The 27,465-nt window shown below is 58.5% G+C and overlaps 1 protein-coding gene across 5 annotated transcripts; it reads right to left on the reverse strand.

The window, feature by feature from the left end:
* Positions 1-152: 152 nt before the first annotated feature.
* Positions 153-27,429, reverse strand: PAK4 (p21 (RAC1) activated kinase 4). Of its 5 annotated transcripts, XM_075076302.1 has the most exons (11): positions 27,309-27,429; positions 26,405-26,469; positions 22,251-22,768; positions 5,610-5,833; positions 3,023-3,703; positions 2,057-2,500; positions 1,816-1,949; positions 1,576-1,702; positions 1,356-1,481; positions 1,090-1,224; positions 153-963 (listed from the first exon to the last, which is right to left on the reverse strand). In XM_075076302.1, the coding sequence occupies exons 4-11, from the start codon at positions 5,811-5,813 to the stop codon at positions 808-810; spliced, it is 2,007 nt and encodes a 668-aa protein (XP_074932403.1). In that variant the 5' UTR covers positions 5,814-5,833; positions 22,251-22,768; positions 26,405-26,469; positions 27,309-27,429; the 3' UTR covers positions 153-807. The 5 variants fall into 5 exon arrangements, with proteins under 5 accessions (XP_074932403.1, XP_074932401.1, XP_074932402.1 ...); XM_075076300.1 differs by lacking the exon at positions 22,251-22,768; XM_075076301.1 differs by lacking the exons at positions 22,251-22,768; positions 26,405-26,469; positions 27,309-27,429 and adding an exon at positions 13,589-13,672.
* Between the last annotated feature and the right edge of the window lie 36 nt (positions 27,430-27,465).

Here is a 27,465-nt window from a genome sequence, read left to right on the forward strand (position 1 = left end):
ACACGGGAAGACGCGTGCGTGTTCTGGACACGCATCGTGCGTGCGTGTGGGCAGGTGCGCGCACACACACACGTGTGACCCTACACGCGCACGCTGCCTGCCTCTGCCTGCACAGCCCCCACCCCCAAAAGAAGCGACGTGGGACACAGCTGTCTCCAAAAGGACACGTGTAATCTCCGGGGGTCCCCGTGCCGGCCCCGGGGCCCCCCCATACCGCGGCGTTACAAAACGACAATATAAATAGCTTTGTTAAAAAACAAAACGGGAGGAGGGGGGGAAAAAACCAAAACAACAAACCCCGAAAGAACAAAAATGTGTTTGGAAAGGGTGGGTGGGGGGCGGTCAGGACCCCGAATCAGTAGTGTGGCCGCGGGGCCGTAGTGTTGGGGATGTATCTCCCCCCCCCACGGAGATGCAGGTGGTGGCCTGACCCTGGGGCAGGAAAAAGGGGATTTGAAAGAAAAAGAAAAGCGGGGAGATGCCCCAAACAACTCCCCAGGGTGGGGGCGACACCGGGTCTGGGGCGGGATAAGCCCCCAGCCCCAAACCTCTGCCGGGAAGCAGCGGGGGGGACACCGGGAGGGTGTCACCGCGTGGCCTCGCTGTTGTCCCCGCGCGGAGCGTCGGTGAAGTCGCTAAAGCCGAGCCGTCCCCCCTCCCCGGCCGCTCCTCGGCTCAGTAGTACGGTGCGGGGGGGTCCGTGCCCCCGCCAGCGCCCCGACAGTAGTGGCACAGTCACGAATCCAGTTAAGAGGCGACGGTGAGGGCGAGGAGGGCGCCGGGGCAGCCGCCGGCGTCGCCGGCTCCTCACCGCATGCGGTTTTGGCGCATGAGGGGGACGATGCAGGAGGGGGGCCCCGCTTTGCCCAGGAAGGGGTGCTTCAAGAGTTCGTTGGCCGTGGCCCGCTGCACCGGGTCCCGCACCAGCATGCGGTCGAGAAAGCCTTTGAGGGAGGGCGAAACCTGCGGGGAGGGAGCGGGGCGGCCGTCAGCGACGTCCCGCGGGGGGGTAGACACGTCCCAGGGGACCTCGGGGAGACCCCGGAGGGCTTCCCCCTCCCCAGAATGCCCCGTTGCCCCCCCCTTTACCTTGTGCACGTTTTTAAGCTTGGGGGGCAGATTGTCTCGGATCATTTTCATGGCCTTTAATGGCGGCTCGTTAAAATAGGGCGGTTCCCCATCGACCATCTCGATAACCATCACGCCCAGGGACCAGATATCCACCTGTGGGGCGGGGGGGGGTGGTGTGGCAAAGTCGGGGGTTAATTCAGGGGTGAGGCCACCCTACGCCCCCAAACCTGCCCCACGCCCCCCCAGATCTGCCCCATGCACCCCTAAACGTGCGGTGGGCTCACCTCTGGGCCGTAGGGCAGGCGGGAGATGAGCTCGGGTGCCATCCAGTACGGGGTCCCCACCAGCGACTTCCGTCGCGGCACCTCCTTGTTCACTTGGGCGCAAAACCCAAAATCGGAGAGTTTCACCTAAAACGCGGGGGAAGGCGGCCGGTGAGAAGGGCCCCCCCGTGTTTCGGCTGGCACAGAGGCTCCGCCCCCGCCGCCCCCCCGCGGCGCTTACCCTGCCGTCGTGCGTGAGGAGGATGGAGTCGCTCTTGATGTCGCGGTGGATGACGCCCTGCGCGTGGAGGACGGAGAGGGCCTTCAGGACGGCCAAGCAGACGGCCGCGATCTGCTCCTCGTTCATCCTACGAGCCGACGGAGAGGGTGGGAGGCGAGGGCTGAGCCTGCCGGGGCAGCAGATAACCCCGGTGCCGAGCCAGCGGTGGCGGGGGGCACGCGGGGGTCCCCGGGGACGTACCTGGTGTGCGTGACTATGTCGGTCAAGGCACCGCCCTCCAGAAACTCCATCACCACCCAGAGCTCGTCGCCCACCAGGTAGCTGTTGTACATCTCCACCACGTTCTCGTGCTGGTAGTCCCGCATGATCACCACCTGCCGAGGGGAGACGGCGATTGAGCCCCCGCCATGACGCGCGACACCCAAGATCAGGTGCTGAGCAAGCCCGAGGGGGTCCCCGAGGGGTCCCTGCTCTGCCTCACCTCGTTAAAGAGCAGCTCGCGCCGCTGCTGCTTGCGCAGGTCCATCTTCTTCACGGCCACCAGCTTGCCGGTGCTCTTGACGGTGGCGATGCAGACGATGCCGGTGGAGCCCTCGCCGATCTTGATGAAGTTGTCCAGGTAGGTGCGGGGGTCTCCGGGATCCACCACCATCTGCAGGGCCGCCCGAAACTGCTCGTGGGAGACGCGCTGCGGCTCACGTTGGGGCGAGCGGGGCTGCTGCGGGCCCGCCGGCTGCGGCGGGGGGCCCGGGGGCGGCTGGCGAGCAAGGTGGGGGTCCGAGGCGTGCGGGGTGAGGCCGGGATGGGGCGGTTCGGGGTTTTTGGAGCGCGGCGGACCGGGCGGGTGGGCTCGGGAGGAGCTGGCACTGCCGCTCACCGGCCCGTTGGATGCCACCTCCTGCGGTCGTCCCGGCCGGTGCTCTGCCTGCAAGGAGACGGGAGGAGAGGGACGTCAGCCACCAAAATCCCGGCGGAGCGCGTGGCCGGAGCCGGGATTTTGCTGCTGTCCCCAACACGCCGACCCCGCGGCCTCCAACCCAGCGAGCGGCAGAGGCGTTATCGGGGCCGGGCACTGCCAAAGGAAAGGTTTGCGCTAGACAGGCTTGGAAGGAGCGAGGAAGGGGGAGAGGAGCCCGCAGAGGAGCCGGCGGCTGCTTCGGAGACAAGGATGGGGCCAGTGCCACCAGCACGGCACCGGGGAGGAGAGCGCGGAGCGGCCACAGGGCCGGCGGTCTTCGGCACGTGCTGGTCCTACCGGTCTTAATCGGAGCGCAGGAGCCCGTTAGCAGGCGCTGGCTTAGGAAGCAGAGGAGAGAGGCTGCTTTTCTAGGAGGCGGAGGAAAGGCAGAGCGAGGAAAAGCTCCCCCAGGCTGCACAGCTGGGGGAGGAGAGGCCGCTGCCAAGCAGATCTGGTCGGAGCGGAGGGGAGCAGGGGGGGAACCTTTACCTGTGAACCCACGCCCCTGCTGGGGTCGGTCTCAGCCCGCGGGTAGGTATTAAAAGGCCGTCCCGTCTGCTGAGCCGTCTTCATCACCCCTTCGGAGACGGGGATGTTGGGAGTCCGGATATTGGGCCCAGAGAGCGGGCGTTTGTCCCGGGGGGACTGCGGGCTGGTCTCGCCGGCGTAGGTGGATTTGGGGCGCTTGTCGGAGGGCTCGGGGCGCTCCCGCCGCACCACCCGGTCGGCCGGCTCGCTGTAGTCCCTGTCGGCGGGGTAGTCCCGCCAGCCGTCCCTCTCGGCGGGGGTTTTGGGGTACTCAGGAGGGGGCGGGCGGCCGCCGGCGGGGGGAGCGGGTTTGGGGCCGGGTTCCTGCCCGCGGGGCTGCTGGTGGTGGTGGTGGTGGGCGCGCTGGTCCTCCCTCTCCCGGGGTCTCTCCTTGCCCTGCTCTAGCTCGCTCCTGGCCCCGTGACGGCTCTTCTCCTTGCTCCTGCCGGCATCCTCGTGTGGCCGGGCAGCGGCCGGGCCCTCGGAGAGGCCGTTCTCCTGGTAGAGCTGGTCGCGGCGGGGCGGGAAGGGGGGGCTGTCCCTGCGCAGAGAATTGGAACGGGACACGGACATGTTCTCAAACTCGTCCAGCAGCCAGGTTAGGGAGCCGTCCTTGGCGGCTTTGCTGCCCCGCACGATGGTCTTTGAGCAGGACGTGGGACGGGAGGCGGACAGGAACACAAAGCACAAACAGAACAAAGAAAAAAAAAAAGGGAAGAAAATAAAAAAAAATGAAAATGAAATGCCTGGTGGTGACAGGGGCACGACTCACACAGAGGGGATGCGGGGAGGGGATGTCCAGGGGCTGGCGCCAACGCCACCTCGGTCCAGTTGAATGCCAGGAGGTGGCTGAGCCTGGCAGGGCCGTGCCGCCCCACAGAGGAGGATGATGGAGGCTGGGGGAGAGGGGAGGGGGCTCTGCCTTTCCTCATCAGCTCCAGGCCCCACCAGGAGTTTTCTAGGTACCGAAATAACAGGGCGCTCCCTCGGGGAGCTGGATCCGGCCTCTTGCCTCTCCTCCTGGACAGGCCGAGCGCCGCAAGAGGCATCGCACACCTGAGAAGCCTTTGGCCAGACCCAGCCTTGCTTGGGGGGATCATAGGGAAGGGTCTGGGGGGATGCTAGCAGCACCTCATCCCCTGGATTGTGCCCGGGGGGCTCCATCTGCCCCCAGAACGGCATTATTAGTAACTGTGCCGAGGCAGCAGGGCTTGCTCATGGCTGGGGTCCAGCCCCAGCAAAGCTCTGGGGCAGGCTCTGGTCTCGTCCCCTGGGTGTCGTCAGCCCGTGGCGGGGGGAGAGGAGATGCAGGAGGTGAGGACAGATTCGCTTCCTTTAGCCAAAGGTTCAGGAGCCTGTCCCGAATGCTGCCTCGGAGCAAAGGGGAAGAGCAGAGCAGGGAAGCCTGATGCTGGGAGGCAGGTCCCAGCTGGGTGGGACACCCAAACTGGGGAGCTGCGGGCTGCAAAGGGGGTTCCGGACTGGTGGGGGTGGGGAGGGACGGGTCCTGCTTCCAACTCTTGGAGCGGGAACTTCACCCTCGAGGATTTGAGCCTCGGAGGGTGCGACCACACAGCAAGGGGCGAGGGGACAGCGGGAGCAACCCCATCCCCATCCCTGAGGCCTCTCACCTTCCTCCGAAGAGGAGGATGCCTGCCTCTGCAGCAGGCGTCTCTGCACAGGGCAGGCGAGTGCAGCCTGATGTCCTGGGCCATTTATATTCCCTCCTCTTCCTCCCCCTCCTCCTCCCACCACCTCGGGGAGTGGGTTATTTCCACAGGTGAACAGAACCTGGACCTCTACAACAAACCCCGGCTGCATGGGATGCAGCAGCTCCTAACCACGAGCCACGGGGCTTGGCAGCGCCGAGGGGCCCCAGCGGTTTGGTCTTTTCGGGTCAGCAGGATGCCCGGCCGGCTCTGCTCGGAAGGGCTGCCGCCGGCGTTACTCACGGCCGCTGGAGCCGCCCCATTGTCCAGGGCAAACCAGCCGAGCAAGCGAAGCCGCCGGCTGCGCCCCAGCACCGGTGCTGGGCATGCCGGTCGCACCGTGGCCGGTGCCGAGGACTTTAATCTTTAATTTGGGTGAAGGTGGAGGCACGGCAGAGAGCTGGGGCACGGGGGTGGCGTGGGTGTCCTCAACCGAGGGGAGGAGGCAAGCCAGACTTTAAAAAAACAACATAACAGCAGCTTGGGGAAACACAGGCATGGGGAGGGGATGAGATGCGAAGGAACAGACACCGTTTCCCTGGCGTTTTCTTGTAGGGTGGGTTTTTTCCCGCTGCTGGGAAGATGTAGGAGAGGTTTTCACGCTGTGCAGGTGGCAGCTGGGTGGTCCCCGCACTGAGGGGGGAAGGGGCAGGCGGTCGGCCGTGGGGACACTGCTGCTGTCTGCACAGGTTACACTGAACTGCTGCCTTACCTGCTCCGCAGCCCCCTGGGGAGCAGGCACGGAGCCCAAATTATCCCCAGCCTGGCTTTCTGGCCCCAAAAGCAGTACCACCAGCCCTCCCTGAGGGGGCAGAGACCACGCTGGCAGAGCTGCCTACCTTCTGCGAGCCATGCTGGATGGCGGTGATGCAGACGGGGTCCACCAGCGGCTTGGGGCGCTTGGCTGACTCCTCGATGATGCCCTGCCATTGCCGCGGCAGCCCCGTGAATTTCTGCTCTTGCTGGTCGTAGCCGGTGTGGACGCGGTGCTCAAAGTTGGAGGGAGCAGAGATCTCGATGCGTTTCTTCTTCTTGCTGAACATGGTGAGGCCGGCTAGAAGACCTGGGGGGCAAAGAAGAGGGACAAAAATGAAGCTTGGAGGAGAAGGAAGAGGTGGGCAGCGTGCCGGGGACCTCAGCAAGCTGTAGAACGAACAGCCCCTTCTGGAGGAACTGATTCTGCTCTCTGGCAAAATAATTACTTGCCGCACGTGTGCCAGAAAGGAAACACCTTGAGTGACTTCAAACCCCGCGCCTTGTTAGGCTGCTCCCCGTCCAGGCAGGCTTTTACCGCCCACCCGAACTCACAGCTGCGCTTGTGATCCCCACACCAGTCCCGCTTATCCCGTTTTTATCACCGTGTGTTTGAAGATGCACTTGCCGGTCCCTCCTGCCTTGATTTATTTAATGCGAAGGCAGCGATCACCAACCAGGGCGACCGAGGGAGCCCTTCAGGGCTCTGGGCTGCCCGCCTGTACAGCGCATGAGAAAATCCCACGCGAGCTTCGGCTCCTCAACCCGCCGTCCCTCTTCGTCCCCACCCAGGCGGACAATTTCCTTGGCTCTTCTCCTTCCAGCCATTCCACGAGCACCTTCCCCAGACACGCCGCGTCCCAGCACCCGGGAATTTAGGGCTGATCTCGCAAGCGTTTTGCAGCACTGCAATTACCCTCGCGCTGGTTTGGAGCCGGAGTTTGGCAACTCTCCCCGCAAGGGCTTCAACCGACCCACTGCAGCCTCCTCAGGGCAGAAAACACCCACCTGGACAGGCAGGGGAACCACCGGGTATACATCGTTGTACTGAAATTAAACACCAGCAGCTGAACAAACACCGATGGGTAAAACACTGACCCTGTGCTTCTCCAGGCTCCTTAGCTGGCCACGGATGAACCCAAAGCAACCCTTTCCAGCATCTCCTCCCGGCTCCCCATCACCAGCTGCCCTGAAGTGCTGGGGAACCGGTTGGATAGGGAGCGGCGCGGAGGTCTGCCCGAGCCCAGCAGGCTCGGACGGGTGCCGGGCCAGGACCTCGAGCAAAATCTCCCTAATTAAAGGTGTTTTCTCAAGCACGTGGGACGTGTCGCCAAGACAGGGTCAGTGCTCTTCACATGCACCCCTGCGTCGTGGAACGACTTTGGCTACCATTACCAGATCGAGGTCCTGTTTCGGTCCCCAGTGGCTGACCCTACAAAGTTCTCCATCAAAGGGAAGCCGATGATGCGTGCAGCACCTCTCAGAGAGGTATCGGCGGGGCCCAGGGCGCCTTTGGTGGGACACTAAAGCAGCAGCCAGTTTCCTCCCTCCTGGCAGGACCCTCTGCAGGGCCACGCGGCCCGGCTCAGCCCCGGGAAGCACCATCACCTCCGTGAATCACAGGACAACGCAGGCTTGGATTACTTACTAACGCCTGTCCTCACCGCAAAGGCATTTCCAAGCCCAGCTGGGGCTGGACTCTGCTTCCTGCCACCGCAACCGCCGGGCTTTCGCCCGTCCCGGAGGCGAGACGACGCTGCCGCCGGGGATTCGGCACCTCACGCGACTCAGGGACGTCCCTCTGCTCTCCGCAACGGCTCCGGTCGTTGTCCTGAAGCCACGAAGGGGTGAGACGATGGGGAGTTTTCTCCCTCCTGGGATAATTCTCCTTCCTTCTGCTTTGCTTCCACCCCAGCGTAATTTGCACAGGGGTTATTTTTCTTCCAGAAGGGACGTTTTGGGAGCCCTGGTCTTGCAGACGTTTTGCTGCGTCCCTCCTCCCTTTGATGTAATGCTCCTAAATTTAAAAACTAGGCAAATAACCCCATTCCACAATTAAAAGCTAGGAGTTTGGTTTGTTTTTTTTTTTTAAAAACCACAAGGTGTGACGAGGAAAGCAGCTCGGTAGCGAATGCACGCCCAGACGTTCCAGCGGCATCCGAGAACAGGTCATTTCGCTGGACATTGGTGACTAACGCTGTTCCTCAAGCCTTTTACCTAAAGAGTGCCACTTAAATCCACGTGTGGTTTTAAGGCAGCGTTTTAAGTAAAAAGCTGAATAAACGGGCAAGAAAAACAGCCTGACCTGCAAAAAAGCCAGCATGCAGATGCTCAGCCTGAGTGGGAACAGCAGACTGTTTACTCAGGCGCTTAAATACAGGTCAAGCAGCCCAAAATACAAGTCAAGGCTGACGAAGCTAAACTTAGCAGCGAAGCCAGCACATTTTCAGCATTAAATTTAAACCCAGTTTTGGCCCGACAAGTTATATGGTGTCCCTTTGCAGGCTGCGAAGACAAAGCCACCTGATGCAGCCAGTTCTGTTTGTTTATTTAGGAGTTTTGTTCATTTACGGCGTATTTGTGACTACCCCTGAATGCATCACAGTCTCCCAGGATGAAGGGCCGTGGCTGCGGAGGAAGCCTGGCCCCAGGGTGGACCCCGAAGCCGATTTTCCTGGTGTAAACACCCGCAGCCAGGCACAATAGAGGCTTGTTTACACCGTCCAAACACCCGCATCCTTCCAAGCTCAAAGGTACACGATGGATCCTGCCCAGTGGGAGCCCGGAGCGCTGGCAAGACTCCCTAAATCAACAATTTCAGGTTGTTTTTGTTTAATTGTTTCAATAATTTCTGCAGCGGAGCAGATGCTGGAAGCTGGCGTGATCTCTGACAGGCACATTCCTGCTCCTCCTGACCTGGGGGTGGGAGGGGAAAGGAAGAAATTTCTGGGTTGGGGTAGGGAAAAAAAAAAAAAATCAAGCTTTAGATGGACACCACCATGCCCAGGCCTCAAGCGAGCGCGCTCAAGAGCCAGCCCTCCAGCTCTCGTGCATCGTGGCTCGGCCAATATCCCAACGGGGATGAGAGCGGAGAGGAACAGGTTGGAGCTATTGGACCCTGTTAAACACCAGTGTGAGTCGAGGGGAAAGATTAGCGACTCAAAATGCTCCTAAAGCAGCTTAATGACCTTAAACTCTGGTTTTTTTCCCTCATTAAATACATGCCGAGCACCCTCTGGGTCCAGCCCTGCACACGTGGGCTCCGGGTGGTCGGGGCAGCAGATGCAGACCGAGGGGTGAGCGAGGCAAGCATCCCCCCACCGAAACGCCCTCGCCGCAGCCTGGACAGGCCGGTGGTGCCGGCTGTTTCCACCTCGGTGCTCCGGCTACTGACGGCAATGCTGGCACCTGCCTGCTGGCAGCGGCGCCGAGAGCTGCCAAGTCCGCCGAGGGTTGCCAAATCCAGCTGATCTCCGTAACTACTGGCTTGTTCCGGGCTCGGCGGATGACAGAGCTCGGTTCACAGCCACTGCTGGGGATTTGCTGGTGCTCGGTGAGCCATGGCCCAGGAGGTGCTGAAATTAATGGGGGTCAGATGAAGCTTTAATCAGGCTCCTGCTCAAGCAGGAACCCCGGTGTCCGGTACACCAATGCTCCTCACCTCGGGTGCGACCCCCAGTGAGAGAAGAGGATGAAGCTGCAAATTAACCCGCCTGTAACGATGAACAGGTCAGTGCTTTCACTTGAGCAGCAGTTCAGGCTTTAAAACATCGAAAAGCACCCCAAAAAATCCCCTTTCCGGGGACACAGCACCGGCGATGGGGGAAAGCCACTGTGGGGACGAGCCCACCAAGCCCCAGTGGCACAAGCCTCCCGCCACGTCCAGCTCCAGCCCCACCACCTCCCCGGCAAAAGCCCGTTGGCGGAGGAAAAACCAGTTTTTATTTGTTTGTTAGTAAAAGCAGGCGGCTGGGAGGAAGCACACCCCTCCCACGCGGGATCAGGACGTGGAGGCAGCCGAGTAAAACAAACATGAGAAAGCCTGGCATTTTAGGCCACTATTTAAGGTTTAACTCCCTCAGTGCTCCAGTTTCGGAAGGAGCGGTGCCATCCTGCGGTGCCCAAACCCAGAAGGAGCTCACCGGGAGGATTTCGGGGCGATGCTGCAGCCGGTGGGATGCAATTCAAGCGTGACCTTTAGTTAGTGCCTAACCCCACCGGCTCGTTCCACGGCGGCCAGTGCCCAGGACTGGGCTAGAAGCAAGCTGACAGGACTTGAAAGGGGATTTAAGTTGGTCGAGTGGAGAGGCCAGACCCTCAGGGAGCCGGGTGATGCCCTCAGCACCACGCACGCCATCCCCGTCACACAGAAGGGGACGATCCTGGGACACGCAGGGACAACGCCGAAATCCTGCAGCGGGCACGGGGAGAGCGGCAGAGCCCAGGCTGCCGTGGGGTGGATCCATTTTTCCCACTTTCACTGGCTTTGGGTGGCGATTGTGGCCGTTTCCTTCCATTTTACTCTCCTGAATCTGCTTCCGACAGGCTGCCCGGTGCGAAACTCAACAGCTACCAAGACAATCCCTTTCTCCACGCAGGAAATCCCAGCTCCGGTGCTCCGGCATCCCGCCGCGTCCAAGGCGTCTGCAAAGGCGCTCCCTCCTCTCCAGCTTTGCCAATCTTTGAGATTTTCTGAATAAATCCCCGATCCATTAGCAAAATTTTTCTCTGCCTGGTTAGCTCCACCTCTGTCCTTGTGCCCCTTTAAAAAACGTGGGGAACGCCGTATATTTGCGATCCCCCGTTTTACCTGCTCACCCCGGGGGTCTGACGCAGCCGCTCTCTGGCCGCCTGCAGCACAACCGAGTGCCAGCTTGGGCTGGGCCGAATCCTGAACCGCACCATGCACGGGCAAACACATGATTTAGGAGTAAACGAAGGCACAAGCACACAGCCAGTAGGTTTATGGGGGTTCCTGAGCCAGCAAAACTTTACCTTGCAGACCCCAATGGCTAAAAAGTCACCCCGGGGTGGGCTCTCTTGCAGCCCAGGCAGGCAGCCGCCATCCTGGGGAGGAACAGGCGTTTCACGCCATCCCCGTGGCAGGACCGTGCCCAAAAGGAAAAGCAAGGCTGGCCACTCCTTTCACCTGCACCGGTCGCTCCCAAACACCGCCCTGGGAAGCTGCTTCCTTCGCACGGGATCCTTCCTTGCACGCAAGAGCCTTTGTGGAGAACGGCTGTGTGGACAGAAGTCCCGTTTCTGGATGGCAAAGGGTCTCCTGGTTTTGGGAGATAACCGCTGAACTTTGAGTGGGATGTTTAAAAACTGCCCGCTTTGCGTTTAACTGCAGGGAAGTCTAAGGAAAATGTACCTGGAGGATATACATCAACCCGCACACGGGAGGTTGGAGCACCCGAGCGCCTCGGGACACTGCTAGTTAAGCTAATCAGCCTCCAAATCTACCTTGGCTTCACAAAAAAAAAAAAGTCCTTTTGAGGCTGGCAGGGGGAAAACAGGCAGCACAAAGGGGCAGGGGGGCAGAGCTGAGCCTGGAGGAGCCCTGGATGGCGGGACGGGGCTCTCTGCAGGAGGACGAAGGGGTTAAGAGCGGGTTAACATCGCCCCCACATTCCCCCCTCTCTCTCTGCTATACTGCCTCACCCGAGCTATGCACATTCCTCAGCCTTGTCCTAGCCCAGGTCAGATTCCCTTTATCTCCGCTCTGTTTAATTAGTCAGCCATTAACTAACACTTGTAGCAGCCCTGAGTAAACAAAACAGGGCAGAATATTCTCCATTGCTGACAAATACCCTGAAACCTACGTTATTGCTGGCGGGGAGTTTGCTAGCAGCTTTCAAATGAAAAATAAAGGCGGGGGGGGGGGGGGGGCGCGGGTGTGGGGTAGGGGAAGATGACAAAGGTGGAGGCAGGCAATTTGTTCCTTTGCACAACATCTAAAACTGATGGATTTGAATGTTCGTTGGCAGGAGAGCGTCCTGCCATTAGTGCAGACAAATGGCAACCAGATTTAACAGATCCCCAGCAGGATCCAGAAGCAGCGTCCCGTTTGTCCCTGTGCTTGAGAATAAATCTGGTGCAACAGTACGTGGCTCACACGCTCGCCTCCTCTTCAAACACACCAGGCCCAGCAAAATAAACATCTGGTGCGGCTGCCGCTGCTCCCCGGAGCGGCAGAAAGGGGCTGTTTGTCCTGCAGCTGCCCCACGTTCCCATCCCGGAGCTGCTCTCTCAACACCAGGCTCTGCAAAGAGACTTTCTCCCTGATGCTGGCAAAGGTTGGATTTCGAGGCACAGATTTAGTTGAGGGTGCTCAGAAGTTGGTCAAATTACATGGTGCTTGAGAAGAAAAACCCACACAGGCAGGGCTCCAGAATCCACGGGACCCCCGAGAGCAAGGCGGGACCCCCAGGTGCCAGCACCGTCCCCCACCGCACCGATTCACAACCAGCTCCAGTATTCAGGTCTCCTCCTCAAGCCCGGCCAGGCTCAGACATGAGGGTTTTTAGGGGGTCTCACAAGCCCCCAAAGCCTCGTTCACACCATGACAGCAGGCAGCTGGCTCCGGGTGACATTATCTACCACCACTTGCTTCCAGGCGAGAACAACCTTTTGCTTGCCACCAGCTGGGAAGCATTAGCCAGCGACCAGCCCGTCCACGCACGCCAGCTGCGGCTGAGCAGGAAGCCCGTGCCAAAGGGATATTCAGTTTCTAAAGTCCAAATCCTGCATGTGGCACCGATGTGGGGTTTAGCTTTCCCCTTCTTGCTGGGTTTCAATTTTTCCCCTTTTCCTTCTCAGGCAAACGGGCTTCCCCACCTCCGCACAGGGAAAATGAGAGTCCCTCCCCTCCTCCTTGCCAGAAATAACTCCGTTCCCCCCCGAAACACCGGCCTCACCTCGCAGCGCCGCTAACGAACAACAGACCTGCTTCAGCTGGCAAGATGGAGAGATCCCCTGTTGCTCTGTGCGTTTCCGACAGCTGCCCAACACCACTCGGGCTCGGAAGGGAAATAAACCTCCTCCAAGAGTCCCCCCTCGGTGCTCCCCCCTCCCAAAACACCCCGGTTAAAACTCGTTTAAAAAAAACGAACAAAAATCAGCCAGACTCTGAATTACCTTCACCATCCTCCTGCTTCCTGCAAGCCAGAGGGGGAGGAGGGAGAGAAGACTGCCCCAAGCCGTCACCCTGAGAGGGGCACAGGGACCGAGGAACTCCCCCAAAACTGTGCAGGGGTGGCCCCTGGCAGGGGAAAAGGGGCTGGGGGTTCCGCAGCTTGCGCGGGAGGCTGGCAGCTCCGGCTCAACACTCCCGGCCGGCGGCAGCGCTCCCGGCTCCTGACGCTGCAAACTCCAAAGCGCCTCCCCCAGCACCGGCGAGCGATGGGTGGACAAGCACAGGACCGGGGCCGCGGCATCCCCGTCCTCACCGGGGCTAGAGTGGGACGGGATGTGGGGAGACCTACGGATTGGGGCGATCCGCTGTCAGCTCCCCAAGCTGGCCGGGGGTCCGCACTCCTGGACCCCCCACCTGGTTCCCGGACCCTGACGGCCTCTCTTGGCCCTGTGGGGGGCACAATCGCTGCCTTCAGGGGACCCGGCCAACGCGGTGGGCCTGGCACACAGCTCTCCCCACTGGCGTTTTCTCCCCCTCCCCGCCGCCGTGCTGACTCTCCCAGCTTCGTGCACTTCCCAACCTGTTCTTATCGCGCTTCAGAACCGGTTTCGCAGGCAGACACTCCTGCCGCTGGGCTCCAGGCTCGCACCGGGACAGCCGGACTTTCCTCTCCTTCATCCTCCGGTGGTCGGATGCCAGGGACAGATCTCGCCAGGGGACAGCACTGCGGTTAACCTCGGCATACCCCAAAGGGGGTCCGGGGAGGCGAAGCCGCTCACCGAGCGAAGCCAGTCCTGCTCGCTTCCCGCAGCAGTGAGTCCCGCTCCAAAGTCAGCAACCAAAATAACAGCTTCCCACCGTCTCCGCGCACCCAACGCCGTGACCAACGCCGGTGCTACGGTCCCGCGATTTAACAGGCGTTATTACCATTTTCCGAGGCTGGGAATGCCGCTGCCGTTGAACTCTCGCCCACGCTGTGAGGCCGGTAATCCGTCGGGAGAGCGCAGAGGGAGGGACAGCCGGGAGAGGAGACGGCAGCACGGCCGCTGTGAGCCTCGGAGGGGTTAAAGATGAAGCTTGCGGAGAAACGGAGCAGGAATAGAGGAGATTTGAGCCAGGAACCAATGAGGCAGCAACATTTGAAACAAAGCAGCCAGTCAAGTGCCCCTCTGGGTGGCTGAGGATCAAGAGACGGGGAAGGAAGGAGAGGGAAAGGGCAGGGGAGAGCCAGCAGAAAACCCGCTGGCTATCCCGGCAGGAAGAACCGGCCCTCCCAGCCCGGCTCGCCCGGGTATTTCCACGGCCAGGGCAGCAGCCCTTTGCCACGCCACGCTTCCAACGTGCCTCCCGCCCTCTGCACGTCCCCACAGCGCTTTCATCCAGCTTTCCCAAGAATCCCTAAAAGTGCATCTGCGCCCCGGGGTGCGGGTAGAGAGCATGCCGGTGAAGTGGGCCCTTCAGCGGGGACCCCCGCACACGCTGGCAGTGCAGTAACCAAATCCCTCAGGGCCAGGACGGCAGGCCTGACAGCCCCGGCCCCACGGGTTTTGCTGGGTTTAAGACCCCTCGTTAAGATACATGACCCCCGAAGCCTGGCCAGGGGATGCTAGGTGCAATCTGGACCCTCTGCATGAGGGTGAGCCGAGGAGCTCCTCACCCGGGCACCGGAGCCTCACCTAAGGGTGAGGCTCACAACTCTGCTGCCTCAAGCCACTGCCTCTTCCTCAGTCCTCCGGCTGAACGAGGATGATGCCGTTCCCCAAACGAAAGCAGCACTAATTGGCAGGTCCCATGAGGTGGTGCGCACACCCCACCTCGCTCGCTGCAAGGAGGAACGGTGTCTGAGCCCTCTCCGGCACGGAAAAGCAAGACTTTGATGTCAGTGTGTGTATTTCGCTCTTCTCTTTTCTTCCCTTCAGTGTTTGCTCAAAGGAAGCACCCTCAGATCGGCCCGACAAGCCGGCGAATCTCGCAGACAAACTTGGGAGGCTCGCCTGGCGCGGCGAATCGGCGGCAGCCTGCCGTGCCGAACACCGGCGCAGCTGTGAGCCTCCGCCGCGCACGGTCCGGGCACAAACCGGGCAGCGAGGGCGAGACAGAGGAGAGCAGCCGGCACCTGCGGGTGAAGAGCCGAGCCACCACGGCTGCGCCTCTGCCAACTCCATCCGACGGAGCCCGGTGATGTCTCGCAGCTGAGAAGGTCTTATTTTCATTCAAATGCCTTTTACAAGTGGGGGGCGGGTAAAAAAACACCACAGTCAGGAATATTAATCATCTATCATGGTATACGATGAGATTGCTCACTTCCCATTTGCGCTAATTTTCCTCATTTTTATTCTCTTTCAGAATATTCACGGATCAAAATATCTTCGGCACCGCCATCGGACTGTTAATTGGCGCTTGGAAGCTTTCCTAGAATAACATCAGAAGGCTGTGGTGTCCGGGGTTAGAAAAAGAAAAGACCATCAGATGAAAACTAACCTCTCCCACCACTTCTTTTTTTTTTTCCCCTCTCTCCAATTTCACAAGTTACAACCTCTCGCTGCTCGGCCGGGGAAGAGACTGGCATGCCACGGGTGTCTGGGGGAGGTGGTGAAGGAGCGCGTTTCGGTGCAGCCCAAGCAGGGTGCTCCTGGTGTCACCAGGACGGAGGATCCCACTGCCGCCACATCGCTCCGAGGGTCTCGAAGGGCAGCTCCACGGGCAGACGCCTGCGCTGGGCAGATTTGTGAGCCTGGGTCCGTCAGTGCCGGAGCCTTTCGGGATGCGGGAGCTGCGCGCGTGCTCGGAGGCAGAGAGCAGTTTGCTTCAAACCTTAAGAGAGAGCTGCAGCTGCAGCGATTTAAGATGTTACCCAGCTTGGTAAAAAGCACCGAATTCATCCCAAGCTCCCAGGAGCTCGAGATTGTATTTTAGCATTCACGGGTTCCTTGTTTTGTCTGTTTGGGAAGGAGAAAAACAGCAGCGGAGAACTGGGAAGAACTTGAGCCACGATGTCTCTGTTAACGCAAGAGGCAAAACCCATTTGTCCTTCTGGGAAGTTATTTCTCTTGTGTCAGTACGAACAAGCAGTGGCTTAAAAACCTCCAATTCCACGTCTTCAAAAGCTGCTGCGACTACAAAAATTTACCAGCTGCTCTCTTCAGCTGCCAAGAGCACAAAGAGCCCCCAGCATCAATTTTAGAGCCTTGTGAAACACGCTAATTAATTCATAGAAAGATAAAAGCACATCAAAGAAATAGTTCTAGCCCCCAAATCTTTCAGAATTTGAACAAAATTAGCGAAGGCGCACGTCTTCCTAATCCTCGCCTTGCAGACGACCCTCATGTTTCCTGAACGTGCAGCACGCTCGCCTGCTCGGTACCACCCCCTTAGTCCCTTCCCACTGTGTGAGCACATCCCGGCAGCGCCCCAGAACAAAAGCTTATCTCCAAAACTAACTCCACTTGCAACTCGACCCTACCAGAACCCAAAGCAGGCTTCCCTCGCACAACAAAGTTCCAAAATACCAGTGGAAAAAAGTGATATGTCAGCTATTACAGAGGCTTCATCCTCCCCACAGCCTGTGCGGCACCAACTCAGCCCCGCTACTGCCTTTTATTTGGCAATAAACGTCTCGCAGGGCTTCAAGCTGACTTTGCTCCAGCCTTTGTTCTTACATTTCGCTTTAAAAACCCCGATCGACAGCTTGATATTTGTGTAGCCAGGACTGCACCAAGGGGGTTTTGTACCTGCTGATAAATAAGCGCCACTGGCAGCTCAGCTGGAAACCCGGGATTTCCTCGATGGTATCACATTCTCTGAGGATGGAAGGTCTCGAAGGACAAACCTGAAGCGAAGCGGCAGGGGCGGGCGTCCTCTTCCAGCCGAGGACGTCGCCGTCTGCCTCACCGAGACGGTGGAAGCGCAAGGCTTTGCTCGCGTTTGTTTAACCTGCCGGCGAGGGCGGGTTGAACTGGCCCGGCTGGCTTTGCACAAGCGAGGAGGGAACCGTCCCGCGCCGGGAGCGGCAACCTTCAAAGAGGAGGAGAGGTGTCAGCCTTCCAGCCCTGCGCTGGGCCGCTCGAGGAAGACGAGCGGCCAAAAACAGGGACCTGGTTGAGGCTGCCGGAGAGCACGGCGGGGCGATGGTGCGGTACCTGGGATGGATTACACGGCGGATTACCGCTTAAACGAACCCGATATCCACAGGCAGGCAAAGCAGAAGAGGAATCCTGGAATTCAAAGCATCTGAAGTACCTCGTAACCCCTGCAAGGATCCTCCTGGTTACAGAGGCAATGCACCTCCCCAAACACAGCCTCAAAAGCTCCATCAAAGGGGTTTAATTTTCTTTAATGTTGTAGTCCCAAAGCAAAACTTCCGGCCTGCAGGACGCGGCGGCACAGGGCACCGGTACATCAAAGCTCTGCTCAGCCGCCGGCGCTCGTCCCTGCAACCCCAGCGGGGCTCGAGCTCAGCCCGCGCGGCACAGAGCGGCCCCGGATGTTTTACCTGCGGCCCTGGCGAGGCGTTTGCTGCCAAAGAGGAGCCTTTCGCGAGGAGCCACGTCTCCTCCGTCCTGACGGGCAGCACACCCCACCGCCGTCCCACCGCCCTGGCACTGCGTGCAGCAAGGTGGCTCTGACCGTACGGGGAGGCGCAGGCAAAAAAGCGAGCCCGACGCATTAGAGGTCCAGGTGCTGGACCACCGAGTGGGTGGCGCCGAGCGGGGCCGCAGCTACGTGACCCCCACCATGGAGTTCAGCGGCATCCCACGATGAGACATCGCCGCTCCCGCCCCGAGCGCGGGGAAAATGCTTGCGCAGAAGTTTCAGGTGCAGGAGCCTGCGGACCTCGACAAGCCGGGGCTTGCGGGGAGGGAAGGCAAGTGCCTGCCGAGCTCCCTCCGAAGCCACCCGCAGACCAGGCGGAGAGAGGTTAAACCTTCATCCCATCGCCCGCCACAAAGGGGCAGGGAAACCGTTGCAGGAGGTTGTTTTCTTGGCGTTGTTTCTAAGGAATAAATAACCAGTTTGGATTCAGCAGAGCTCGCGACAGCAAGCGACTATTTGACTCTGCGAGGTGGCCGGCAACGCCGCTGGCTGAAATTGGGGATGGCTGCAGCGCTCGTCTGTGCAGGCACGGCTCTTTGCACAGTCACCTCGCGATCCGAAATCGGGGAACTACCTGCTAGAAAACAGAGGGGAGCTTTCAGCAGGTTATTTCGCCTCTGGATAAATCTCCCCACTTATACCGGTACAAATGCCTCGATACCGCAGGATTTTGCTGTGAACTGCTGCAAGAGAGTCATCGCTTTGGCAATCCCAGAAAATCAAAATACTGTCTCAGGGCTGCGCAAACCTGAAGCCTCACCATTTCCATCTGATGCACCACAGAGCAGCGGCAAAGCAACGCCGGGGCCGAAACAGTTACCAGCACGCACAAAAGCCAGCCTAGCGAGGCATTTTCTTCGTGGCGGAAAGCTTAGGCTTCCAGTGAGAAACTAATTTCAGTTTTTGCCTTTTTCCATCCGCTCCGGAGTCATCACCCTGCCACGACTCGAGTCCTTTTCCTGCTTTAACGCCAAAAGGCAGGTTTCTGGGAGTCTGTTCCCGGCTCTTCTCCTGAGCCGCTCTGCAACAAGGAGCGAGTCACCTCTGGGCACTTCGGTTTCCCCTTCAATAGAGCAGGATAATACCGGCTTCTCCGAGCGGAAGATGATTATGAAGCGCTCCGAGGTCTTCAGAGAAGAGGTGCTAGAGAACAGCCAACGGCAAGCTTCGGAAAAGGATTCGCCTCCTTCATGCAACCAGCTACCGCACTCGAAAGAAACAGCGTGAGAGGAAGAAACGATAAAGGCGATGGGATTTTTCCAAAACTATTGGGATGTTTTGTACAAAACAGCAACAGGCTACACCTGTTCTTTGGTGTACCCCCCAAGAGCTCTGGCCAAAAGTCAAGTCCACCAACTTTGATTCAGCTAATGCCGAATTTTACCTTATTCCCTAAAGTTTCGTGGGACCGGTGCAATCCTCCCCGCCCTCAGACAAAGCCACCCAGCACCCAGAAACTCTCCCATAAAACACCAAGGCACAGTACTGCACCAGAAACGGGCCGGTCCTCCCCACAGACACAATTTGTGCCTTGAAGCACAAGCTCCCATTACGGTTATCTCGGTTTCCAGAGACGCAGGCAGAAGCGTCGTGGACCAAATTTCTCCCTTTGAAGCAGAACTAGCTGCACGCACGGACACACGGGAGATGAAATCTTGGGGCGCTTTGGGAAATCACTTTCCAGAATCGGCTCTGGACCCAAACTGATCTTCTGGCTCTTCTCTGCTTTGCCAGGCGACCCTTCGATGTGGGATAGCACACGAAACTCACTCCGTTCCTAACCTCCGCTTTCCCCGCCATGATGAGGTTTCTCTCCAAGCTGGCGGATGCTTGGAAAGTCTTCGCTCATTTAATCCCCAAGCGGAAGCACTCCAGTGCCTGACTGCCGTGGGAAGGGCAAGAGGACTGCACCCCGGGGCACCAGAAAGTAATTAGTGCAGAAATTAAACAGGGAGCCAGCCGGGAGGGATGCGCAGAGCTTGCTTCTGAGATGAGATGATGTGCTGAAACCCCCGGGAGGCAGCGGAGGCGTAAGGCCCGTGGGAGCTACCTGAGCAGCCTTCACACGCTCAAGTTTTAGCCCAGACCTAAAGTCCATACGTGGACTGAGCATGAGCCAGCAGTGCCCAGGTGGCCAAGGAGGCCACCAGCCCCCGGGCTTGTGTCAGCACTGGTGCGGCCAGCCGGAGCCGGGCAGGGATGGGCCCCTGTGCTCGGTCCTGGTGAGGCCCCACCTCGAATGCTGGGCTCAGGTTTGGGCCCCTCGGGACAAGAAGGGCCTTGAGGGGCTGGAGCGTGTCCAGAGAAGGGCAGCGGGGCTGGGGCAGGGTCTGGAGCACAAGTGTGCTGGGGGGCGGCTGAGGGGGCTGGGGGGGTTTAGCCTGGAGAAGGGGAGGCTGAGGGGAGCCCTTCTCACTCTCTGCAGCTGCCTGAGAGGGGCTGGAGTGAGGGGGGGGGTTGGTCTCCCAAGTAAGTAGTGATGAGAGGAAACAGCCTCAAGCTGTGTCTGGGGAGGTTTGGATAGGGTATCAGGAAAAATTTCCTTACTGACAGAGTGGTCAGGCATTGGCACAGGCTGCCCAGAGAGGCGGGGGAGTCCCCATCCCTGCAGGTGTTCAAAGAACATGTAGACATGGCACCTGGGGACATGGTTTAGGAGGCCTGGGGCTGTGGGGTTGATGGTTGGACTTGATGATCCAAGAGGTCTTTTCCAACCTTAATGACTCTACGGACCCAGAGCATCTCCAGCTCGATGTGCCGGAGGGGTGGGAGGACTGGAAACGCTCGAGCCCAGGCTCTTCCAGGAGTTGTGAGCTGCTGTCCTGACCCAAAATCCTTCCGTGAAATGCTGCAGACCTACACCTACGCCAGCCAGGAGCACAGACAAGGGCCTCGAGCCAAGATCTAAATCTGCGCTTGGGTACGCACGTTGGTTTTAATTCGCAAAGAGCTCTGGCAGCTCGGCCCCAAGGACCGGGTCTGCACACGGCTGCTTTCCCAGCAAAGCAGCATCAGGTGGAAGCACAATCAAACAACAGCAACAGTCCTCGAGCAAAATCCAGCCCAAAAGATCCAAAACTAAGGAAACTCCATCCTACTAAGCACAGAAAGCAGGTGCTTTCAATTAAAAGGATGTCATTTCAGCACAAGAAATGCAAATCGCACGCTGTTTTGGGGATATCTGTTCTGGAAATGGGCACAATTTAACAACTGGTGTGGAAAACCTCGGAAAGGTGAACTGTTTTGGGACAAGGGATCAGGAATAACTGCCGACCCAGCCGAGCAGCTATTCCACCTGTGACTCCCCCACTTGCAGCGGGGTTAACCAAACCCTCGAGTGTGATTTCAAGAGGAAGGTCCAAACTGATTTAAAAAAGAAGAAAAGAGTCTCCCAGTTTATATCTGTCATCTTCTCCTCCCACTTATCCTGGCCAGGACAAACAGGTTTCTCCGCACGCAGAAGATCCCTTTGGTCAAGGGTGGAGGAGAGGAACTCGGGTCTGTAGCCCGTATCTTTATTCCAACAGCTTAACAAGGTGTTAAGCCACCAGGGAAGTGAACAAAATCATCCAAGGTTCCCCCATTTATTTAATTCAGATGTTTAATCTTCAGCAATGGATAAAAAGAAAAAAAGAAACAAGAAAAGTGAGTACAGGCTCAACCCTGGGCTTCTGACAAAACCCAGTTAGGCTTCGGCAGGCTCGGAGCCACCGGATTTACCCCTCGCGGCTCCTTTGTGGGGGGTGGGAGCCCTTGGTCGGCTGTGTACGCCACGGCCATGCCGGCACCCCGAAACGCGGGGTAGGGTCTGTCCGTCCCCCCACTGAAGTCCTGCCGAGGGGACGGCACACGCTTGAGGCCACCGGAGGAGAGGCTGTGTGAGAGGGAGGTTGCTGAGACCACGCTGTTTTCATTCTAATATTATTTACCGAAACCAGATAACCCCAGCAGCAGCAGCAGATGGGCAATCCGCATCGGGAAGGAGCTCTGCGGGGACGTCGCCTAACCTGGGAGCGGGTCGATAGGCAACGGAAAGCTTCAGATGATAAACAAGCACCAAGGAAGCCAAAGTCCCTTCCATTTATGCGCAACCAGTCTCACTGTCCCAGCAGCCTCGAAGGGGAATTACTTGTAATGATGATTTTAATGCAACCTGGCAGCGGATTGTACTTCTAAAAATGGTTTGGGCTTAAAAAAAATCCTTATCGAGCCAGAACGACATGGGGTGGGCAACCTCCTCCTCTCTACCCCGAGGGCAGCGGGGTCCCTGCAGGAACCCTCGACAGCTCTGCTGGAGTCGGAGCCCTCACATGCCGAGCGGGGACCACCAGCCCAAATATGCCAGGCTCCTAAATCTGCCACATCCCTCGCACCTGACGATGAGGGAGCTCATTAAATCACACGCACGGAGCGGGAGGTGAAGCAGGGGTGCTCTGCAGCCGGCCCCAGGCTCCCCCAGCGTCAGCCTGGCCCTCACCCCTACACTGCCGGCATCCCCACCTCCGCCCGCGCTGTTCCTCCACCGATCCGACACCGTGGATATTCCCGGTGGAGAAGGCACCAGAAAAGGGGGGATTTCTCGGTGGGGTTAAGGCGCCGCAGCCTTGCTGCTGCCTCTTACGGTGCCAGCAGGCCACCAAAGCCGGGTCACCACATTAGCACGCTGCTCTTCGTTAGCAACAGACCATTAGGAAGCTGTGGGAGATGGGGGGAGGTGATCGGACGGGGGTCCAGGAGCGCGGGAGCCCTACCCCAGCGCTTGTTAAATCCACCTCCTGCTGCAGCAGCTATTCTGCAGGAGCCTGCCCTCGAAAGAAAGAGGAGTTGTCACTTGGAGGCAGTTTGTAAGGCAAGAACATTTTAATCAGCTGAAGTATTTGTTTCAGGGAGGAAAAAAATAAAAAAAGAAGCCAACCCCACACAATCACAAGCACAAAACCCAGGGCCTCCCCTTTGGCTTTAACGAGATGGAGACAGCTCGGGACCCCTCGCATACCTCTGTGTCCTCGCTAGGGACAGCCGTGCTTCGTCACGGTGCACGCAGATGGTGACCAACACCTTTTGGCACAATCCTCTGACGCCACCAGACCCAAATATGCTCCGCGGAGCGCAAATTTCTGGCTGGGCTCAGCTCTTTTTTGCAGCACAAGGTTTCCTCCGAGCCAGAAGCTGCGGGGTCAGGGGAGTAAGGCACGCCAAGAATGCGAACCGGGACTGACACGGCCATCTCCAGCTCTTCCCCCGGCACGGCGCATTAATTACACGTGCTCCCGACAAGCTGGGAGGCTCCGGGACGGCAGGGCAATGAGATGCCCGTGCCATGAGGCGATTTGGAGGTCTATTTAGAGAGCGCTCAGCACTCAGCTCTCTCTCCCGTTGCTGGAAAGGCCTCGACGTGGCATTAGTGACAGTAAAAACACCATCGGATTTGCACAGCGTGTGGCTGTGCTGGCGCTGTGGGCTGGCAGCCACCGCTCCCGGGCCAGCAGCCGAGTCAGCTTCACGCAGCCCAGCCTAGGAAAATAAAAGCTCAGAGCAGGTACTACACCAGCCAACGCTCCCCCCTCCCTTCGTCAGGCCAAGAGATTTCAACAACCCGATTTGACACTGCCTGCCCAGGCGCAGCACGCTGCACGTTAGGAAGGCGAAACCGCGAGGTTATGTCTTTGGCAACAGCTCATTAACACCCGTGGTGGCGCTGGGGTTAACGAAGCCGGGATGGAAGAGCGAGCACCCCGGCGCCCCTCTTCCGACAGCCCCGCCAGAGCGGGCTGGATGCTCCCGTAACAGAAAGCCGAGAAGTCAATCTATGCTTCAGCAAGCGATTACCATTTGGTGCTAATTAAGCTGCAAGCTGATTAGTTGAGTAAAACCTTTAATTAGCCCCTTACATCATTTACAGAAATTATAGCTTATTTGCACCGTGTAAGTGCATGACACGGGGAAAGGAAGAGCGACGCGAGCACAGTTCAAAAGAATTACGCTTTCATTACATCCAACTTTATTAGGGAAAATAATCGTTACTGAAACATCCTCCACCTGCAACGCAAGTGCCTGAAAACGGAGTGAGAAACACGCACCCCGAATAATTTATTCAAGGAGAAGCAGCTTTGAAGGGTTCGGTTTAAAGCTGCAGAAAGAGCATGCAACGTGCTGAAGAGTTAATAAAAGATTATCCAATTGCCAATTATGCCAATTAATCAAAATCTACAAAAACAGCCAATCCTTCAGGAAGCCGGTTTGGAAAGGTGAGCTGTGCCTGCGCCTCACAAAGCTGCCTACGAAAACACTAAACCTGCTTCGGCTCCATTCGTGAGGCAGACGGCAAATATTCCTCCCTTCCTCCCATAAGCTCAGGAGAAATCAGTTTTTATTAAATAAAAAAAGATGCGCTGTAATTAGGCTGCAGGGAAGCCCTGAAAATGTTCCTGGGATTCCTCCCTGATCCAGGCGGGACCCTGGGGGACGCGTCCTTCCCTCTGAGCACCGAGGATGCGGCCCCAGAGCAATCAATCTCGCCGGGGAGGCAAAGCTCGCCGCGGAGCCAGGACCCGCAGGCACGTTGGCTCTGCTCATTTTCCACTTGTTTTGGCTGGAAAAAGGACATTGAACCTGGCAGCGCGGCTGGGAAATCCCTCTGAAGTTGGGGAGAAAGCACGTGGTGCGATAAAGGCCGCTCTTCTCCATGCCAGGACGTGAGCGTGGCAGCGTGTCGGTCCCCTACAGCACCAGGCAAACGTCCCATCGATGCCTGGATGTTTCTCCTCCAGCAGTGAGAAATCGCCCATGAAGGCTCTACGTAAGCTGTAACCACCAGCGGTGATGTAAAATTACGCATCCTCCCCTCCCACCCTCTCTGCCAAACACCCACAAATTCCTAAATTATTCATCGGAAAAGTCAAGCGCGGAGGATCCGAGCCTGCAAGGCGAAAAGCGCATCGCAGGGACGTTCCACAAACGTGCTCCGGAGCTGCTCCATCCCAAACCTCGCCCCTTCCAGAGCCGATCTCCTCTGGCACTGCTTTCCCGTCCTTGCTGCTCCGACAGGTCCCGAGCCTGCGGCGTCCAGGTTTCAGCTGCGCCAATTTGCTCTGCTCGTCCCCCGTGGGGTGGACGGCAATTAGCGAGACGTCAGCAACGAAATCTCCACCTTCTAAGCGGAGACGGATGCGCAAACCCACGGCTCGCAGAGCCCACACGTCACTTCACGAGTCACCAACGCGGTGACAAAGGGCGTTGAATGGTTCGGAGCAAAACCCTGTGATTTTTTTTTATTTTTATAGAGACTGCTTCCTTCTGGCAGATTTGATAAGCGTTGGTAAAATAAATGTCACCTCCACACATGCAAATAAAGATAACTGGTATCTGGAAAACATCTGGGAACTCGGAACAACATGGGACGGGGAAGAGAGTAGTTTCCACTTGGCGGAGATGAAACATAACCTAAGCCGTTGTTATCCCATCGGCATCTTCCCAGGAAGCTTCTGCCACTACTTCAACGCCCAAAAACGTTCCAATTAATTACCTTTATCTGGGAATTGCAGGGTGGTAACTCCTCAGCAGAGCCAGGAGGTTTCCAAGGGATCTTTCTGAAGGCGGTTAGAGAGGCTGGAAGACGACTCGGTGCGACACCGGCCTCAGATTCATGTAGCCTCATGTTACACCCTCGCTGGCTACCACGTTCCACAGTCCTATTCCTACGTGGCATTTATCCGCAGCTCCCAGAAAACCTCCCTCAACCTGCACCGGAGACAATCCATGCATCTAACAGGTTTATTTCTTAACCAGAACTAAAGATACTTGCCTTAAAAGGCTGCCAGGATTAGTTCATGTTTGTACTGGCAGCCAGCAGCTAATTCTTTGGCCACTGTTCAAACTTCAGGGCTTTATTTAAAAGCTTTTTTTTTTCTTTCTTTCTCTCACAGCCCTCCTAAGGTCGGTTGCATCTTCCCCACCGCCGCACACCACAGCTGGGTATTCTCAATAAATCCAATTTGCAGTTATTTACAAGCCTACTGCGCAGGGCGTTGTCAGAGTCCCTCCGCGGCCCTGCAGCCCACCCAGTTAATTGTTCTAAAACTCTGTAAATTACAGGGAAAACGCAACTAAAAACTGATCTCAAAACTTTTCTTGTTTTGTTCTCGTTTCCCTTTGACAAGCAGAGCACCACCAGTGACAGGAACACGTAGAAGATGAAGCGCAGGGCGCTTATCTCCAGCTGCGGATACGTTCAGCCGAGTGAACGCGCGGGCACAGGGAAGGGAGTTACACAAATAAATTATGTCAGGGCCCAAGAACCGTACCCGCACCGGGCACAGGCTGCCTGCGCTCCCGCCTGCCGATCCTCCGTCCCCACTAACAACTCGCCCAGGCGCGGCTGGCACCAGCTCTGGCAGAGTTGTGGCTGGCGTAGGGACCGGCGCAGCGCTGCTGCCCCGTGTTTACAGCCACGGGAGCACCGCAGAGGAGTTCGGAGTCTCCGATTTCTATTCTTGCCCTGCTCCTGATGTGCCAAAACCAGAGCAAAACCTCATTTTTGAGGTGTTCGGTGCAAAACAGAGGAGCCACAGCAGCCCCAAGGGATGTTGGCTCCTGCATGACAGCACCCAGCTGCCTCTGAACGCCCGGCCCAAAGTCACACGAGACGCTGGAAAAATCTACCCCGGGGCTCTGCAGCTCAACTGACCGTTAACTCACCCGGCTGCCAGCGAGAGAAGCGCCCTGTGAACACTGCTGTGTGTACAAAACCACGCAGAACTGAGAATGCAGATAAAAGACGGCAGAAAAAACAATTCTTGGATGTTTTTCTGTGCTTCCTGCAACCCCCTCCTGCCCAGCTGCACCCAGTGCGTTAGCAAGCACGAGGGGAGAGGGCTGACCCGATCTCCACAACCCAGAGAGCCGAGCACAGATCCGACAGCTTTTCTGTGAGATCCTAATAGCAACGGTGAGCGTGTTCCTCCTGATTCTCCTCCCTCCCGAGCTTGGGAAAGAGCATCAAACACGCTCCAACACAGAAAGACCCTTCTCTGGTACCGGATCGCAAAGCATACATGCAGAATAAGGACTTCTGAAGAGCAACGCGCGGTGATGAAAGCCCCGGGGAGAAAGGGCTTCTCCAGGCAAATGATTTTTGTCTCCGTTTCCTACCTGCAAGGAAGGGAAAGCTCTTCTCCAACTCAGCTAAGCATGCCGGGATCCTGCGGTGAAAGATGCTGCAAGAGAGCAAGAAATTTCCGTAAGGCTCCGTGACACACAGCCCAGCACGATGCCTAGACCACAACACCCTGTAACCCGCAATTTTGACTATTCTTAGGACAGGGAGTGTTCGGAGGAAGGCAGAGCCGCATCCCTACCCTTCCCTTGGCCTCCCCGCCCGCTGCCAGCACCCCTCCTGCCTCGCCTCAAATTCCAGGGCTCCTCTCCACGCCTGGGCTCAACCCACCCACCCTGCCTGCGCCCCCCTCGAGGCCTCCTGCCGCTCACCCCACCAGCCCGGAGGGTTTGGGCAGACCCCGCACCCCCCTCCCCAGTTTCGCTGCTTCCCCTGAGGCCGCACAGCTCACCCATGCCCCTGGCCCAGCTCCCAGCCCGGCTCCTCAGGAACCCCCCCCACACCCAGCTCTACGCTCTCTCATGCTCCCCTTCTCCCCAGGCACTCCCCCCCGCCGCCGACCAGCTCCCTCAGCCCCCGCACCCCACATCCCTTGGCCCAGGGCTCCCCACGCTCTCCCCCACAGCACCCCCACCGCCCCCTTCCCCCAGGACCCTCGATCCCTCACACCACCTTCCCTCCAGGGCCCCCAAACGCCCAACCCCTCAGCAACCCCCCCACCCCCCCGTTCAGGGCCCCCCACCTCCTCCCTCAGTCCCCCAGCCCCAGTCTCTCCCTGCCCTCATCCCCTCCATCTCCTCTCAACCCCCTCCCCTCCCCCCCAGGCCCACCAAGCCCCCTTCCCCCGAGCCCCCCCCGTGCCCCCTCCAACCACCCCTTCTCCTCAGGCTCCTCCACGTCCCCCTCCGCCCTTCAGCCTTCCCTCCGGCCCCTGCTCACCCCTCACGACGAGCCCAACACCGCCGCTCCCCCTACCCCGCCTCACTCGGCCGCCGCCATGTTGCGATCGAGACACATCCGGGCACCCGCCCTGCCCGCGTTCCCCCGGCAACAAGCACCACCCCCTAGGGCGGGGCCTCGGGCGAGCAGTGTTTGA

Source organism: Phalacrocorax aristotelis, chromosome 30, assembly GCF_949628215.1.
Source record: "Phalacrocorax aristotelis chromosome 30, bGulAri2.1, whole genome shotgun sequence".
Lineage (NCBI taxonomy): Eukaryota > Metazoa > Chordata > Aves > Suliformes > Phalacrocoracidae > Phalacrocorax > Phalacrocorax aristotelis.

Bases quoted from the DNA above. Each gene is read 5' to 3' on its own strand.
- PAK4 (XM_075076300.1), bottom strand. From the start codon at position 5,813: ATGTTCAGCAAGAAGAAGAAACGCATCGAGATCTCTGCTCCCTCCAAC. The intron at 3,704-5,609 runs GTAGGCAGCTCT...TCCTGCTCAAAG, and splicing joins TCCAGCATGGCTCGCAGAAG to ACCATCGTGCGGGGCAGCAA. The intron at 1,482-1,575 runs GTAAGCGCCGCG...CCCGCGTTTTAG, and splicing joins TCCTCACGCACGACGGCAGG to GTGAAACTCTCCGATTTTGG.